At 45.5% G+C, this 17678-nt stretch overlaps 1 protein-coding gene across 3 annotated transcripts in view; it reads right to left on the bottom strand.

Moving 5' to 3' along the window:
* The window catches only part of CILP2 (cartilage intermediate layer protein 2), a 31387-nt gene extending 14572 nt beyond the window's left edge, over nt 1-16815 (bottom strand). For 2 of the 3 annotated variants that reach the window (XM_030219007.1, XM_030219005.1), the window contains exons 1-5: nt 16525-16815; nt 15081-15161; nt 9396-9665; nt 1484-1672; nt 50-208 (exon numbers count right to left, since the gene is read on the bottom strand). In XM_030219007.1, the coding sequence (XP_030074867.1) occupies nt 50-208; nt 1484-1672; nt 9396-9665; nt 15081-15161; nt 16525-16588 (763 nt within the window). In that variant the 5' untranslated portion in view covers nt 16589-16815. The remainder of the gene's footprint in view (nt 1-49; nt 209-1483; nt 1673-9395; nt 9666-15080; nt 15162-16524) is intronic. The other variant, XM_030219008.1, reaches the window with a different exon arrangement.
* Between the last annotated feature and the right edge of the window lie 863 nt (nt 16816-17678).

Genomic DNA, 17678 nt, shown 5'->3' on the forward strand with positions numbered 1-17678 from the left:
GCAGTGGGTCTGGGTGTGGGATCTACAAGAACCAGCTGCAAAGTCCTACCTGGACAAGGGGAACCAGCACACTTCTGGACTTCGATAGGTCGACCAACACAGAGGGATATCTTAGAAGACTTTTGACAGCTCCTGCGCCTGACCCTGCGCCCTCCACCACATGTCTTCGTACAGGGGGTCCAGGGACTCCAATTTCCCCACTTTGTCTCTGCATAGCATACAAAAATGATATAGCATTGGGCTGGAGTATCTGTGAGACCCAGGCCAGTGGAAGGAACAAATGATTTAAAAATGGTCTGTTCAGAGGAGATAAAACCATTAGAACCCTAAGGAAATAAACCTGCCCTTATAAATTGATCCCCCTGTCAATCAATGGTGCCTGCAGTTTGAGCAAAGGATACACAAGTTAGAATGAGAGAATGGTCAAGATATGAAGACCAAGGGACATATTTAAACTCTAGGTAAATGTGAGGGGCAGAGGATCATTCAGAGTGACGCTCAAAAGATTGCGTTTAGACAGTCTATGCTCTCACCTCATTATGGCTTGAGATGAAAATGTAGTCTTCTGATAGTCCCAAAGAACTGCAATATCTTCTTTAATTAGATTGTAGAACAATAGCGTAGTTTGCCTGCATTAACATCCACACCATTTGGGAGGGACCGCCCCATGCCCACCCCAAACTTCACCTCTGTTATAGAAGCAGAGGGTCCTTTTGTACCCTGCTGCACTCCTGAGGATGTTGGGTGCGTCATATTCCCCAGCAGACAGCCCATGAAGCCTCTTTGGGTCAGATGCACTTTTCTGATCTGAGGACACAGTGGTTCTCATTTCAGACATGTGTTGGCACTTGCTCAACATGATTCACACAGCAACATGGGAAGATGTTGTCTGAAGTCACCACCCAGCAAAAATGTTCCAAAAATGTGCCAAAAGCAGCCCCTTTCTGATTCATGCTCATTCTCACTAAGCTAAGGCTGCTGCCTGCTGGGGCAATCTGCAGTGGCCATGGTTACAACCCTAACATCAGCGAACACAGGACGGCTGCAGGTTCAGGCAAGAACTTCACTAGATCTGGCATTTGTATAGATTATTTCAAAGCTTACTGTTAACATATAGAGGGGGACTTGAGTGCTGGGTTAAATGCAGCACTTGCAAGAAGCAAAATGTAAGGCCACAGGCCCTGGAATGGCCTCCTAGTAAAGGGGGATGATGGCCAGTGCTGCAATAGAATTTAAATATGTTTGGGGTGGTGATAGGAACAAAAATATGGGATGGGGGATGCTGATATTGATTTAATCATGCTAATTTAAATTTGTGCCTACCCAAAGTGGTGGAGAACCAGAAAGGTAAAGAACTTGGTAGACTGAATGGACAAAATTGGTCCCAATCTTTCCTTTGTCATATTTAATGAGTCCCTAAAAAAGCAAGATCAATAAATTCCATCAAGCCTCCTGTTTTCCCAGTGTGGTCTTTCTTGTGTACCTGTGCAGGATGCTGTGGTGCACACCCTCCGTTCTATTGCATGACCTTCACACTTGGACATTAGACCTTCAGATGATGGGTTTGCATTATCAATCTCACAGGTGCGTTGTCGGATCTGGATCCCCATTGCCCCACAGGCAGTTTGGGAGCAGGCACTCCAGCGCGACCAGTTTAACCAGTGCAGCTGATCTGAAAAGGGTCCAGACAAGTAAAGTTAGATTAGTATTCTGGAAACAGCATATGGCAGAGCTAACATCACCTCAGGCAGGAACATTGCTACACATCTGAAATCAAACACTATGAAAATGATTTGTTTTCATAAAATATGCAGGGTTATTTTTTTTTTCAAATGTTCTAGCTTTCACAAGTTTTGCGTTTTGTGAACTGTATTTCTATGTATGGTGTTTAAAGCATTGCATGGTGTAGGGTCAGTCTATTTGAAGAAACATTTGCAAGTTCATGCACCTAAGTGGATGCTTCACTTTCAGAATATTCATAATCTAGATATATCACCAGTGAAGGAGTTTAAGTCAGTAAGATAGCAAGCCCTATGTTTCTCCTGTGCTGTTCCCCTTATGTGGAACAAACGTCCGGTAGAGCTGAAAATCATTTGAAAAATTGGATATTTCAGGGTGTTATAGCTCCTGTATAGAGGAGAAATAAAGGTCATGAGCTGACCAGTGTACGAGTGTTACTGAACCCGTGGGAGCTCCTGACCATTGCCCCATTAAACAGCATTTTATAGCATACTAACTGATTGCTTGCTTGGTCGGAGGGCTGCATTTGGTGACGGATATTACCGAGTCCTCAGTGAAGCTGAAATATTGGTCAGCTATGGCTGCATGTCCAGCAAAACCAGAAAAGCACAGCTGACAAAGCGCATGCCACTGACTCAAAGATGGTGGCTGAGAAGGAAGAACCCATTCTTATAATGTCTGAAGAGGTGGCACGTCACCAGAGACTGGCAGATTGGAAGGTCTGTCCACAAGGCGATATTGGAGATAAGATGCCACAGCTTAAATTCACACTTCATGAAATGAAGGATACACTGACAAACCAGACCTCTAAGACCAAGGTTGCTGAGTATCAGCTCACTGAGCAGGAAATGGTCACAGGAGGCCTACAGGAACAGGTGGATCACCTGCGTACACAAAATGCCAGATTAGAAGAATGCCTGAAAGATTATGAGAACTGTAGCCATAGAAACAACATTTGGCTATTTGGTCTGCCAAAGGACATAATGGATAAAGACCTAATTGCATTGTGTGAAAACGAACTGCCTCGCAGGTTGGGCCTGCAGGATAGTAAAACACATTTCCAAGGGGAGAGGGTGCATCGTTTGGGGCCAAAGGTCCTGGAATGTGGTAGACCGCTGGTGGCGATTGCACGCTTCTTGAACTATGTGGATAAAATAAATATCCTCAGAGCATACCGCTCAGCTCAACAAGTGGAGATTTGTAATCATAAGCTACTACTCTTCAAGGACTTTTCCGCTTAGATGGCAGTGCGAAGATGTGCAGTGTTGCCACATTGTACACAGCTGGTCAATTGAGGTATCCATTTCATGATGCAGTTTCCAGTGAAAGTAAAACATTTTCATAATGGATCTGTGCACCAATGTGATGCAGTACAATCCTTGAAAAACTTTGTTTCAGCCCTGGGCAAGCGAAACACTGATAGAGGGGAAGGGAACTGACAAGATGTGTGCATACTTGTTGGAAAGGACAGCATTTAAATAATAGGTGATGTAGGAGACTTGCAAGGCCTCTTGGAAGTATGACAGATCTTTATATACTTTTCATTTCGTGGGGCAATGGTCAAAGACCTGTGGGTATTTGTGATGAGGGGCGGGGATAGTATAATGGAAAGGATGATTGGGAAGGTGATGTCTGATAGTGTGGGGGGAAAATGTGTGTGGGGGGGAGGGTTGTGTTGTGTATGGATGATGGAGCATAATAGGGAAGGGGAGAGTCTTGGGCAGGGGTTTCTCTCTAGGGGGAATTGGGTAATCCAGCAGGGGATGATGAGTTGAAGTGACGAATGTGAAGTGACGAATGGTTTGGATACCTGGAAAAGGGGGGTGAGGTATGGCTGAGGCCTCACACCCTGAGATTGTTGGACTGGAATGTGGAGTGAAAAGATGACTGTTTAGGACTATGGCTGGATTAAAGTTGCTCTCGTTGAATGTTAATGGTATTCATTCACCTGTCAAATGTACCAAAATTCTTTCTTATTTGAAAAAGAGAGGAGCGGATGTTTCTCTGTTGCAGGAGACGAACATCTCAGAGTTGGAACACCAAAAACTGCATAGGTTTTGGGAGGAGGAGGTGGCAGCCTCTGCCTTTAATGGGCGGCAAAGGGGAGTAGCTATCTTGTTTAAGAAGGGATTGGATTGGAAAGCTCATAAAGTAATTAAGGATCCTCAAGGTAGAACTGTAGTAGTGTAGGGTGATCTGTTGGGTAACAAATATCTCTTTTGCAGTCTTTATGCCCCCAATGTGTACGATCATAAATTTTTCTCCCAGGTGGTAGCCTTGGTATTGCAATATGTTGATTACCAACCAATTGTAGGGGGTGATTTTAATATTACAGCAAATCCTTTATTTGACTGCAAGACATCTAAAACACCTGCATCTGGCCATGGGGGCAAAGTGTTGAATTTCATGCTGAAACAGTTAGACCTAGTGGATTCCTGGAGAACTCTGCACATAGTGGAGGCAGAGTTTACCTTCTATTCAAATGTTCACAAAGTATATGTAACGTCTGAACTATATCCTAGTGCCAATACTGGCTTTCTTTCACTAGTCCCAGGCAGACATTGAACCATTGTTGGTGTCTGACCACAATACAAAGGAGGTGACTTTAAGGTTATCGGACAGGAAATCCAATAGATTATGGAGATTTAACCCTATCATATATCAAAACCCTGCATTTGCAGTTTTCTTGAGAAAAGCTTGACAAGATTATCTCTCCCTTAATGATACAGAAGGTATAAGTGTGATTACACTTTGGGAAACAGCTAAAACACTCCTTAGAGAAGAGATCATCTCTTATGTAGAGCGTGAAAGTAAAGCGAGAGATCAGGAGTTGCTGACATTGACAGATTGGCTGAGAGTGTTACAACTTAGACATCAGGCTATTTTGTCTGAAGCAGATAAAGGGAGGTATAGGCAGCTCAGAACCCAGATTGAGCAACTATTGGCCCAGAGGGCATCAGAGAGTATCTTATTGTACAAATATAAACTTCCTAGATGGGGCCATAAATTGGGGAGATTATTGGTGAACCTAGTTCATCCACATAAACACAAGTAAATGATCACCCAATTAAAGATAGGGGGTCAGAGGGTGGGAAATACTCAGCGTATTGTACAAGAGTTTGTAGAGTGTTATAAGAACCTATACTCCCAGAGTACATGAGAGAGAAAGTTTTTCGAAGATTGGAGCTTCCATCCCTGACGGAGGCTGAACAGTGTTTCCTGAATGCCTTGATTGGTGCAGGGGAGATTAGGGCAGCTATTTTGACTCTTACGTTGGCCAAATCACTAGGCCTGGATGGGTTTGGACCTGAGTTTTACAAGGTTATACAAGATCTGGTGTCCCTAGTACTGCAGCGGGTTTATCGGGAGCAGCTAGATAGGGGTAATTGGGAAGATACCAAAATAGAGCTTATATGATGCTTTTTCCAAAACCTGGGAAAGATTCGGAGAAGATGGACTCTTATCGCCCCTATCTCTCTAATTAACCAAGATTTATAGTTAATAACAAAAATATTGGCCACTTGATTGAACACGGTTTTACCTCCTTTGGTACATACTGACCAAGTGGGATTTGTACCAGGCCAATATGCTTGAGTTAATATCATTTGAGCAATCATGGCTTTGTGAGCGCCTGGTAGAGACAAAGCATTTATACTGAGTTTAGACACAGAAAAGGCCTTTGATAGGGTCGACCGGAGATCTTCACTGGGTGTTGAAGAGATATGGAGTGGGGGACACCTTTTGTTCTTGGATCCGCCTGTTGTATACAAATCCAGAGGCACAACTATTAGTAAATGGATCCCTGATGGGAGGTGTTTTCTTGTTACAGAGGGGAATCCGTCAGGGATGTTCTCTCTACCCTTTGTTATTTATTTTAACTTTGGAACCTTTAGCACAAAAATTAAGACAGCATTCAGAATTGCAGGGATTATGTTTAGGGCAGTTGGAACAGCGAATCCACCTTTTTGCGGATGACATGCTCCTTTTTTTAGGACATCCAAAATCGAATCTGGGTATAGTTATTGACCTAATTGGAGCTTTTGGTAGTTTCTCAGGTCTAAAGATAAATTATGATAATTCTGAGATGTGTATGTGTGTGTGGGGGGGGGGGGGGGGGCAGGGTTTGTGGGGGATCCAGGCCATTTGTCTGTTTATCTGAGTATTACTAGTTTATCTTTATTCAGGTACTTGATATACCGCCTTTCACAACAAATCAAAGCGGTGTCCAAATTAAAATGAAAACAGTAAGGAAAGGAACGCCAATAATCAATAGGATAGAAGGAGTTAAATAAGTCAGGGGGGGTCCAGTGCAAGTGGACAAGATACAGAAAGACAACCGACCGCTCGCCCCACCCTCCACCTAAGGATAAATCTGGGATTATGAAGTTACGAGAATGCCTGGGGAAAATAAATGGGCTTTGAGGAAACAGTGGAAACGGGGGGAATGAAAGCTCAGCTTTCAAAGCAGAGGGTAAGGAATTTCACAGAAATGGTGCCAGACAGAAAAATGCAGAGACATGTGTGGAATTAAAGCAAACACAATGAACCGGTGGTACAGAGAGACGGGAATCAAAAGCAGAATGGAGAGATTTGTTGGGCAATAGGGAGTAATCAGATTTGCCAGATAAGGTGGAGTGCTTAATCGAAGGGCTTTAAAAGTAAGAGTCAGAATGTTATGAATGATCCAAGACTTTATGGGAAGCCAATGATGTTCCTTTAGAAAAGGAGTGACATTTATTTAGATTTTGCTCACACCTTTTTCAGTAGTAGCTCAAGGTGAGTTACATTCAGGTACACTGGGTATTTTCCTGTCCCTGGAGGACTCATAGTCTAATGACCCTGTTTACCAAGTTGCCCTGTAGATGTGCTGGTGTTTTTAGCACACACTAACAGCACCCATATATTACTAGCACACCTTGATAAACAGGGCCCTTAGTTGCTTGAGTGTAAATTTTAAGGAGCTTCGACATTAGCTTCAGAACTTTTAGTACAAAAAGAGTACTGGGCAGACTTCTACGTTCTGTGCCCTGAGAATGGCAAGGCCAAATCAAACTCGAGTATACATATAAAGTATCGCATACCATGTAAAATGAGCTTATCTTGTTGGGCAGACTGGATGGACCGTACAGGTCTTTATCTTCTGTCATTTACTACCTTAGGCAATGAAGTGACTTGCCCAACATCACAAGGAGCAAGAGTGGGATTTGAACTGGCCACCTCTGGATGTCAACAAGACCAATGCTCAAATCAGTAGGCCACTCCTCCATGACCATAGCAGCGTGCGTGACAAAGAACATGAATAGCAGTGTTCTGTTTGAGATATTTAAGGATCCGATTATCTCTAGACTTACGCACTATGAATCAACTTAATGTGAGGGATAGATTAGACAGGAAATTATGTGAGCAGTGGATGGATTTGCCCTTATCTCTTATGGGTAGGTATGTATTATTTTAAATGGTTATGTTGCCAAAAATCTTATACCGCCTTCAGATGGTACCCTTTTGGTATAATAACATTTTCCACTTCTCATTTGACTTAATTGGTGAGGGTATAGACAGAGGAATTGGGTATTGATGTTAATGCAGATTATTTTACATACTGGGAAGAAGGTTATAAACTGATACCCTCTGTGCCTCTTCAGGAAATCATGTTAAAGAGCTCGCATAGGGTATACATCATAAGACACAGCGGATACCAGATGAAACTTTGGGATACAGATGTTTGTTTGGGGAACAATGCTTTACTCCTTTCTAGAATGCTCAGCATTAGGTAACCTCTGAAGTTTTGTGAGGACAACACTTGGAAATTTTATGAGTAAAACTATTTCATACACATATACATTGCTTATCTTGGGGGATTGGGAACCAGAGGAAGGTAGGGAGGTGGACAGAATTGTTTCCATTGTGCAGAAGAAATTTATCACATATGCTCTCTTGCTAACTAAAAAATCTGATTTTGAAGGAATAGATAACAGTTACAGCACCTGATTCAACAGAGTGAGTTCAGTAGATGCGTAGATTGGGTACCTTTCAGCTGCGAGCACCTAAATACAAACCTTGGATGTGCAGTTATCTAGCACCATGGAATAAGTTTATTCATAAATTTACTCACTTTGACTTTGCTAGAAAAGTGGATGAGCAGGAATGATGCTCCTTTCATTTGATGCTTCTCTTTTTGAAATACAGCAGAAAGAAGACCCTTATGCTGATGGGGAGGGAGAAATGGGTTTGGGTGAGGTATGGTTTGAATGAAGGAATGGATGTAGATCATGGGATACTGGGTATATGCTCGACAGAGTGTATTATTTTATTAATCCATCAGATAAGAGTCCACCAGTGGATCAATGGATTTAGCTAGCCCTCCAAACTATATTGAAAATATTATATTTGTTATGACTTTTTGGTTTCATCTTTGGGTTGTATTATGTACACTGTTAAACTGTTGCTGTATGGGTCTTGGATTATGTTGAGGGCAAGTTTAACCATTGGACCAGGTAAGGCTCTCGCCCAGGGCACCAGCAATTAAGGGCACCAAAATACCTAGCCTCTGACCTCATCTAGTCTACAGGTTAAGCTTTTTCTTCCCTCCCCCCACCAGTCCAGTCTCTCCCCTTCTCTCTTCCCCTTCCCCTCTCCCGCAGGTTTGGCACTGCTCTCTCACTCCCCCATGATCCTGTAAAGTTTATGTCAGTCACTGGTGGCAGCAGCTACAGCATGACAGGCTGCCTTTGGCCAGCCCCTGGATCTTCCCTCTGCCGCATCCTGCCTCCTCTGATGCATGCAATTTCCTGTGAGAGGTATGTAGCAGGGGGAGGACCCAGGGGCTGACCAAGGGCAGCCCGGCATGCTGCTGTTTCTAACATAAACTTTACAGGACCACAGGGGAGTGAGAGAGGTGAGGGAGTAGTGTCGAACCTGCGGCGAGTAGGACAGAGGAGGGGAAAAGAGATTAGACTTTGAGAGGGGAGATTTCCTGACCCAATGAAGAGAAATATACTGAACCTGCGGGGTGGGGGTGGGAAAAGAAGCACCAAATATGATGTGATGGGGAGGCACCATCATCCCTCGAGCCAGCCCTGTTGTTAATTTTATATATGAATGCTTTTATATTTAATATTGTATCCAGCTCAGTACAGTTTGTTAAGCCGAAAGTAGCAGGCTATAAAATGTAGTACTAAATTAAATTACACTCTTTATGTGACATTTTAATATTTCAGGCCAATAGTAATAGCGCTTTATAAAATGGAAACGCATTCTTTGAAATTTTAGCAAGGGGACAGGTTGAGAAGAGCGAAGTCCATCCTTGTGAAAGGGTTGGGGTGGGAAAGAGATAAAGCCACTCAGGGTTGTGTGTTTAGTTCTGAGAGACCATTCAGCTTAGGAATAGTGATTATGAGATTCATGAGGCTATCGTACCGGGCAGAACTTAGCTTGGAGGCAATGAGTCTGAATACTGTGATATACCATTGGGAAGAACTCACACCAAGGGCAGTGTGGGTGGAACCTAGGGGCCGGTAGGACTGGAAAGTGCACAGGGCTTTAGGTGGAGGTCACATGATATATGTGTGTGTTTCACTTGGAGCTAGTTAGCATGGTAGGGAAGAGGACAGAAACCTGGAAATACTCTTCTGATACCAGTACTGCACTTTACCTACCCAGGGGACACTGGAAGCGGACGTGGTAATTGGAGCATATTACACCTTCAGGCTGCTCCTTGTTGACACACCAAAATCCTTTCTCTGGGCTGTAGTGCACAATCTCTCCCGTTTCCTCTGGGGGCACCCATTCAGTGGTCCTTGCCTCTATGGCAATGGGGCGGGCACACAGGCGTTCCCGATAATAGAAGCGGATTGCCTCCAGGCTCTCATAGTCACCATCACCCCCAGGATGGTCAACATTAAACCAGGATGTCCACTCTGATGCACCTGGGTAGAGGAACAAAGACAAAAATCACAACAGCTGGAAACCTTACTCTGAAGCTCTGCTTTCAGCAGTGGTGAGAGAAATGTATCTTCCAGACAGAGAATGACCTACACTAAGGGCAGATGTGACCCCAGACCATGGGTTTCTCCTGCTGGAATCTCAGTGCTTGAAGCCGCTTTTTCTTCCTGGATTTATTTTGCATCAAGTTGGTGGGGGGGGGGGGGGCTTCTGTACTTTTCTTTTGCTAACCTTGACAGAGGAAAACAAAATAAATCCCTGTCCCCTCTCCCAACAGGACATTCCACAAATGCCTGTACCATCTGTCTGCCCCAGTAGGTGGAGCTACAGTGAACTGCTGGAAGTAATCTAATCTATTTATATTATACTAGCCGTTGAGCCCGTAAAAATGGGCTAGTAAAGGAAAGGGGGGGTTTGAAAGCCCCCCCCCCCGGATAGGTCGCCACCGCCGCCCCTCCCCCCCGGGGTCGCTGCCGCCCCTCCCCCCCGCGGAGTCGCCGCTGCCACTGCTGCCCCCCCCCCCCCCGGAGGCCCCTCCGCCACCCCTCCACCCGGGCTGGGTACCTGGCTTCACTATTCAAACTGCCGGAACGCAGCACACAGCTCATCTGACCTGCCGTCGACCTTCCTTCTTCTCTGTGTGTGTTCCGCCCTCATGTGATGTAACGTCGGCGAGGGCAGGACACAGGCAGGTAAGGAAGGCCAACGGCAGCTCAGATGAGCTGTGTGCTGCGTTCCGGCAGTTTGAATAGTGAAGCCAGGTACCTGGCCCGGGTGGAGGGTGGGTGGCGGCGGCGACTCCGGGTGGGTGGGGGGAGCGGTAGCGGCAACCCTGGGGGGGGGGAGCGGTGGCGATGGCGGTTCCCTCACTCACAGGTGTGCAGGTTCCCTCTCTGTCACGCCCCCGCCATCACGTATTGACGCAGGGACGGGACAGAGAGGGTCTCTACTGCGCATTTGCGAGTGAGTACGCCTCTTGCCATTTATATGTTTGATTGAGTACCTAGACAAAAGAGTTTTCTGTTTTTTTTAGTGCAAGTCTATTCTCTTTGACACCATTTTATTGTCTCTGGCTTCTGGGCCACATGGAAACAGGGCCTGCCACCTCATTCCAAGCTAACTTGATAAGTCAATGCTATTCATTGAGGGCCGCAAAGAAGCCAAGTTTTCATGATAGCCCTATGAGATATATTGGCATACAATGGAGTTTTGCATGTAAATCTGACTCTTGCATATTCATTAGGGATATCCTGAAAACCTGGCCTGTTTGCAGCCCTCGAAGACCGCAAAGAATATCGCTGGACCAGGTTGATCTGGTTACCACAAGACATTCATACATTTGGAGTTCTGATTTTGCCACTAATTTCATTGCAAATCCATGCATGCCTAAGGGTCAAACCCAGTGGCATAGCGAGGGCAGCTGCCATCCGGAGCGGTTTGCCGCTGCGCACCCCCCCCCCCCCCCCGGGTGCAGCATGACACCCCCCACTCGACGCATCAATCCCTCCCCTCACAAGCCCCCCCCCCCCCCCCCGAGTGCATTCTTCCCTGCCGTGTGCACGCCGCTGGGGAGGCTGTCAGTTCCGCTGGTTCCCTGCTCCCTCTGCCCCGGAACAGGAAGTAACCTGTTCCGGGGCAGAGGGAGCAGGGAACCAGTGGAGCCAACATCCCCCCCCCCCCAGCGGCTTGCACCCGGGGCGGACCGCCCCCACCGCCCTGCCCTTGCTACGCCACTGGTCAAACCTCAGGGCTCTCCCCTCTCACCTACCCTATTCAATATAATGATGATGCCTCTAGCCAAAGCACTTGCAAATCTGGACCTCAACCCTTTCATCTATGCGGATGATATTACAGTCTACATCCCTTTTCAATCAACAATATCAGAAGTTGCCAACCTCATAGATGCCTGTTTCTCCACTTTAGAACAATGGGCCAGGGTGTTCCGCTTCAGGCTAAACAGAGAAAAAACTCATTGCCTCATCCTCTCGTCCACGCACGCTCATGTAACTGACACAATGCTTCCAGTTCTGGGCTCCGCCCTCCCGATTGCCAACAGCCTGAGACTTTTAGGAGTTCATCTAGATTCACATCTCCAGCTGGTTGATCAAGTACACTTGGTATCCAAAAAAATGTTCCAGGCCATGTGGAGGCTTCGACGTATCAGATTCCTCCTTTCCAGAGACTTGTTTCGTACCCTTGTCCATTGGCTCGTCTTATCCCACCTGGATTATTGTAGCGGTATTTATGTGGGTTGCCAGGTCTCCTTATTGAAAACTTTCCAAACGGCTCAGAACACAGCGGCGAGGCTCATCTTAAACGAACGGCGTTTTGCACACGCAGACCCCTTGCGCTTTAAACTTCATTGGCTGCCTGTACAGGAGCGCATTGCTTTTAAGATCTGCTCCCTAACACATAAAATCATCTATGGGGCTGCCCCGGAATACATGGTTCCCTTGATTGACCTTCCGCCCAGAAATGCCAACCCTGCTGCAAGGTCCTATCTCCACCTCCATTTTCCTAATTGTAAGGGAGTCAAGTATAAGAAAATCTTCGCCTCGTCTTTCTGTTATTGGAGTCCCAAATACTGGAATACGTTACCTCGTCACCTTAAAATTCAAGAGGACCATGCCCTTTTTAAGAAGTTATTAAAGACATTCCTCTTTGCTAAGACTTACCCCTCATCTTACCATGTTGATTAAAGTATCCCTTGTACCCAACCCTATTTAGTTCACTTTGTTAGTTTCTTCCCTCCTATTTACCTCTTTATGCTTGCCTAAGCTGTTAAGATTGTACTCTTATGTAATTCTCTGTAAGCCACATTGCGCCTGCATGTGTGGGAAAATGTGGGATATAAGTAACAAATAAATAAATAAATAAATAAATAAATAAATAAATAAATAAATAAATAAGATGAAAAGATTTATCACCTGCAAGGTAATTGAGCTCTATAACTTGTAACTATAGGCCCTCTTTACTAAGGTGCGCTAGTGTTTTTAGCATGTGCTAAAAATGAGTGCATGCTAACCATGTAGACACCTATAAGAATATTATGGGCATCTACATGGTTAGCGTGTGCTAATACTTAGCACACGCTAAAAATGCTAGCGTGACTTAGTAAACAGGGCCATACGTTTGTTCCTATTTAGAATTCGGAAGTGCGTCTTTGTCCCAGATATGAAGGGAAAACTCCTTTACTCAGGAATTATTCTGGAATCTGCTATCCTCTGTGTTCCATTAGGAGATGAATCTGTTTTTTCCTTTTCCACTTGTTTATTTAATGCAGCTGGAGATGAGTCCTTCGTTCCTGGACACGGACTACCCTGCCATTCAGTTGCTCCTGTCCCATAGCCCTGCAGGTCTAAATGATTTCATTCATGCCATGGTGTGGAAAGGAGAGACTGCTGTATGACTTTCCCTTTCATAGGCTGCGCTGGAAGGGAACTTTCAGAAAGGGGGAACATGGTGGAAACTGCAAAGACAGAGAATGTGTGTGAGTCCAGTAAAGAAGAAACACTGGCACAAAAGGAAGAACTGGGTGTGGACACTGAGCTGAGGACTGAATGAATCATGTCTCGAGTAACCACAGAAGTCCATAGTGAAAGCCAGTCCTAGGTATATTCCACAGCAAAGAGATGCAATTGTGGAGGTTCTGAGAAAAACAGGACTGCATCTTCATGCATACAATGTGACAAAATCCAGACTCACTCAGCCAGGTGGCTCCTATAGCTGTAATCCTCCCGTGTTACCTACCTCCCAGTATCTTTCACGGAACCTGGTCAGCTGCTACTCTTGGGATCAGCTTGCAGATGTTGCCGCAGTGGAAGTGGGGAAGGAGTTAGGGTAGGGGATTCCTAGTCATCTAACACCTAGAGGCTGGATTTAGGGACCATATTGGTAACCTAATGTGTACCTTCCAGACAAGATCTTCACTGTAATAACTGGGCTAAAGTAATTCGGGATGGGGTGGGGGGATTTGTATGGTTTGTAGTGCTGGTGTCTCTACTGAGTTCCCTAAGAAAATCAAGACTGCATATCCCAGCAGGCAGTGGGATAAAACCAGATCCTGACAAGCTGGAATCAATTGGCAACATTACTCCAGATAGCTGTGAATGAATGCCAAATTATCCAGGGTGGAGATTTTTGGCCAATCCTGGATTTCTGACCACCCAATCCTGGTGCATGATGGGATTTGCAGCACTGATTTCAATAAGCAGGATCAGGTACTACAAAACCCACACTGCTTTGGGATTTAAGTTCAAATCCAGGAGTGCCCAAAATCTCCAACTTGGAACTGGGTAACCTGGCATCTCTGAGTACCTGATCCAGATCTGAGCTATTTCAGATAGAGCTGGAAGCCCAGAGGACCATACAGAGGCAGTGAAACACCTTTTTGCTGGAGAAGCCAATCTATAGTTCTGCCCACAAGCTTTTTAGTTGCTGATGCTGTGTTGAGCAAAATATCGGTGGAGCCAAGGTCCCTCCGAACCACCTCATTCTGCTGCCTATGGAACCAAGAGAAAACTGTTATCTACTCTACTCATAAGAACATAAGAGTAGCCATACTGGGTCAGACCAATGGTCCATCTAGCCCAGTATCCTGTTTTCCAAACAGTGACCAAGCCAGGTCACAAGTACCTGGCAGGAACCCAAATCGTGGCAACATTCCACTATAAATCTCAGGGCAAGCAGTTGCTTTGTCTCAATAGCAGACTATGGACTTTTCCTGCAGGAATTTGTCCAAACCTTTTTGAAACCCAGATAGGCTAACCACTGTTACCACATCCTTCCAAAGAGTTCCAGAGCTTAACTATTCATTGAGTGAAAAAATATTTCCTATTTATTTTAAAAGCATTTCCATGTAACTTCCTCAAGTGTACCCCTAGTCTTTGTACTTTTGGAACAAGTGAAAAATCGATTTACTTCTACTCGTTCTACATCACTCAGGATTTTGTAGACCTCAATAATATCTCCCCTCATCTGTTTCTTTTCCAAGCTGAAGAGCCCTAACCTAGCCTTTCCTCATAGGAGAGGAGTTCCATCCCCTTTATCATTTTGGTCGCTCTTCTTTGCCCCCCCCCCCCCCCCCCCCCCACACACACACACACACACACACACACACACAAAGGAACTAATCACAGAGCTGCCAAATTAACAGTTCCAGGAGAGAGAATTAAAGCCAGTCCTGGATTTCCAACAACCCTCTCCCGGTACATTTTGGGATCTGCAGCTCTAATTACAAAGAGCAGAATCCAGGACCAAAGTACCAGGTTGCTTTGATATGCAAGCTCAACGAGCAGGACCAGCCAATAAGTCATCGTGTTGGATCTGGGAAATTTGACTGCCCTGTCATCAGCACCTCAGAAGGACTGGAAGCTTGGAGTCTGGTCCCCCATCCTCACCTGTGCTGGCCAGGTCCGGTGCAGCTGCGTAGCCCCTCTGCCTCTGGCTTGGTTCGGGAAGTTCCGGTTCCTTGGCCGGCGCTGTTCGGATTACAAAGAGGAGTAAGAGCAGAAGGCAAGTTTCAGAGGACCCCCCCCCCCCCCCCCCCCGCCCCAGCTTGAATTCCTGGGTAGCTGGAGGAAGCTGGCATCGCTCCTAAGGGAGTCTGATTGTGCCGGGCTTCCACTTAACCGTGAAAGCAACTGGCCAGTGTTTTTCTTTTCAATAAAAAGCTTCTGTTCCCTGAATGAAAATTTCCAGACCCGCAGCCTTTTCCACACTGTGCAGTGGGATTGGGCAGTGTTCCTTCCTCATAATAGAGGGGAGTCCAGCAAGATATTTGCTGGAATAGGGAGATTCCCTCAGTATAACGGGAGTATTACTGTCAATAAGAAAATACGAAGAATCCGCAGAAACAGGGATCCTGGCAATCGCTGCACAAGCAAGGAATTCACTAGGTACAGCCAACTTTTCAAAATGATTGGGGAGCTAAACCCAATACAAATTACTCCTACCTGGACACAGTTCGCTAAATACGGGAGGAGGAGGGGGGTCGGGGTGCTAAGCACCTACTCACTATTCAGGGGTGATATTTGCAGCGTTTCTGATTTCGCCACGTGCCTTAAAATTACTCAAAAGCGTTATAAAAGGTGAATTTAGCAGTGCAGACTGAGGAATTCACTGAGAGCAACTTTGGGAAGAAAACCCCCTTCCTCTGCGAAATCCGGACAACCTACTGAGAAAGTGTGTTGGGGATGGGAGTTATTTCACACGCACAAACACACAAAAAAAAATCATTTCTATGTTCCTAGGTGTCTTATGAGCATAAGAGGTGCAGTAAATATAGTTCGCTTCTGGATGCTGCAGCCTCCTTGGGAATCCTTTGCATAGTCAGGAAGAGCTCCTGGCTTTTCTTAATTCAAATATGAAGACAGTGAAACTTGTCCATGAAAAAGTCATAAGATCCTTGTATTTATTAAGAAGGGACACAGTCCTTGATCCACAAAATCTAAAGATAGTTTCCTGGGATGTTTCTGTGTTATCGCGCGCATTCCAGTACTTTACTGGTACGTTGTGGTCTGAGGTCCGGGAATACAAACAGATCAAATCGGCAGGGCGCTTTAAAAACACCTGGCTTTTCTAGTTGTGCTTATTTTCTAATTGTATTTATAGTTTGCTACTTTCCCCTGGAATTTGGATTTGAAGTAATGCCCACGCTCAACATGTATGTTTAAAATACACCTGTGCCTTAAGGGCACAGTTTGCTGATTCCATGCACTGTCCGCAATACACAAGTTGCAGAGCAGGAAATATGGGTGATTCTTGAAATGCCACCTGTAAAAGGTGGATTTGCTCGCATTTGGGTGCAGGAGAATAAATGAAAGCTGTTTCCCTGAGTCTTACCTTGAGCAGAAGCGAGGTTCAATAGGAGCAGCAGCCCGAGGGCGCATCTGGCAGGCAGCTTCATCCCCTCCTCTTCTTCCTCGTCCTCAGGCTGTACCTCAGATAGCAGGTTCCCCAAACCCCAACCTCCTCTCTGGTCCGCTGCAGGTTGAAACTGGAGCTCTGAGGTCCGGAAAACTATTCTATATAGGCGGCCTTCCCCTGCCCCGCTTCATTGGTTTCTGAATTTGGGCTACAGATCATTTGTGAAATGGAAACAGGAGAGCGAGGGAGAGACAAGGTGGGGAGGGATGGGGAGGAGAGGAGCCTCCCGCCTGCCTTTTCCATGGGGTTGGCAGCAACTCGGAAAAACAAAAACACAACTCTTCCCCCCCCCCCCCCCCTTCCCCAGGCCCCAACAACAACACTTTGCAGTTTCACTTTTTTTGGAAGGTTTATTTCCCCTCCCCCCCTTTTTTTCTTTCCAAAATATGGATGTACTTGAGAATACAGATGTGCTGTGCAAACACCACAGCTGTATCTGTCCTTTTAGGGAAGCTCAGAGCACCGAGGGCCAGGTGCCACCTCCTAAGGGGTGGGCAGCATTAGTTGGAAGGTGTGTGGGGTTGGGAATATGCAGGGAAAGGTATGTTGTGGGTGTTTGATCTGGAGGGTTGGGTCTAGTGAAGCTTATGGCTCACCTTATGTTCTTCTCGTCTTGTTAAGTTTTGTTTTAGCATCGTTTTTGTGCTTTAATGTAACCCGCAGACAGGCTAAATAAACATATTTTGTAAGGCTTTTTAAACCGCAGACAGGACCTGAGCTGGACCTGGGCAGCTCAGGTGCAAGTAGACCGGGATTAATTCTTTCCAATCAAAACAGATGTATTTCTATCAAACTAAATTAAGAACCCCTGAGAGTTTTCCATTCGATTGCGATCTGTACTTTAGCTGTTCTCAATACTTGGGTGCTAATACCACTGATGATTATGTCCCTTCTCTCCTTTCCCTTGCGAAAGCTTTACAGTCTAGGTATTAGGCAGAGGCTACTGGACATCCATTCCTGAGGTGGCTGTATCTAAGTCTCTGCAGTGATGAACTAAAGTAAAGATCTTCCAATTTGCATGGAATGAACTAGACACATTTATTATTATTATATGGCCACATTGGAGTTTT

The sequence above is a fragment of the Microcaecilia unicolor genome, chromosome 11, assembly GCF_901765095.1.
Source record: "Microcaecilia unicolor chromosome 11, aMicUni1.1, whole genome shotgun sequence".
NCBI lineage: Eukaryota > Metazoa > Chordata > Amphibia > Gymnophiona > Siphonopidae > Microcaecilia > Microcaecilia unicolor.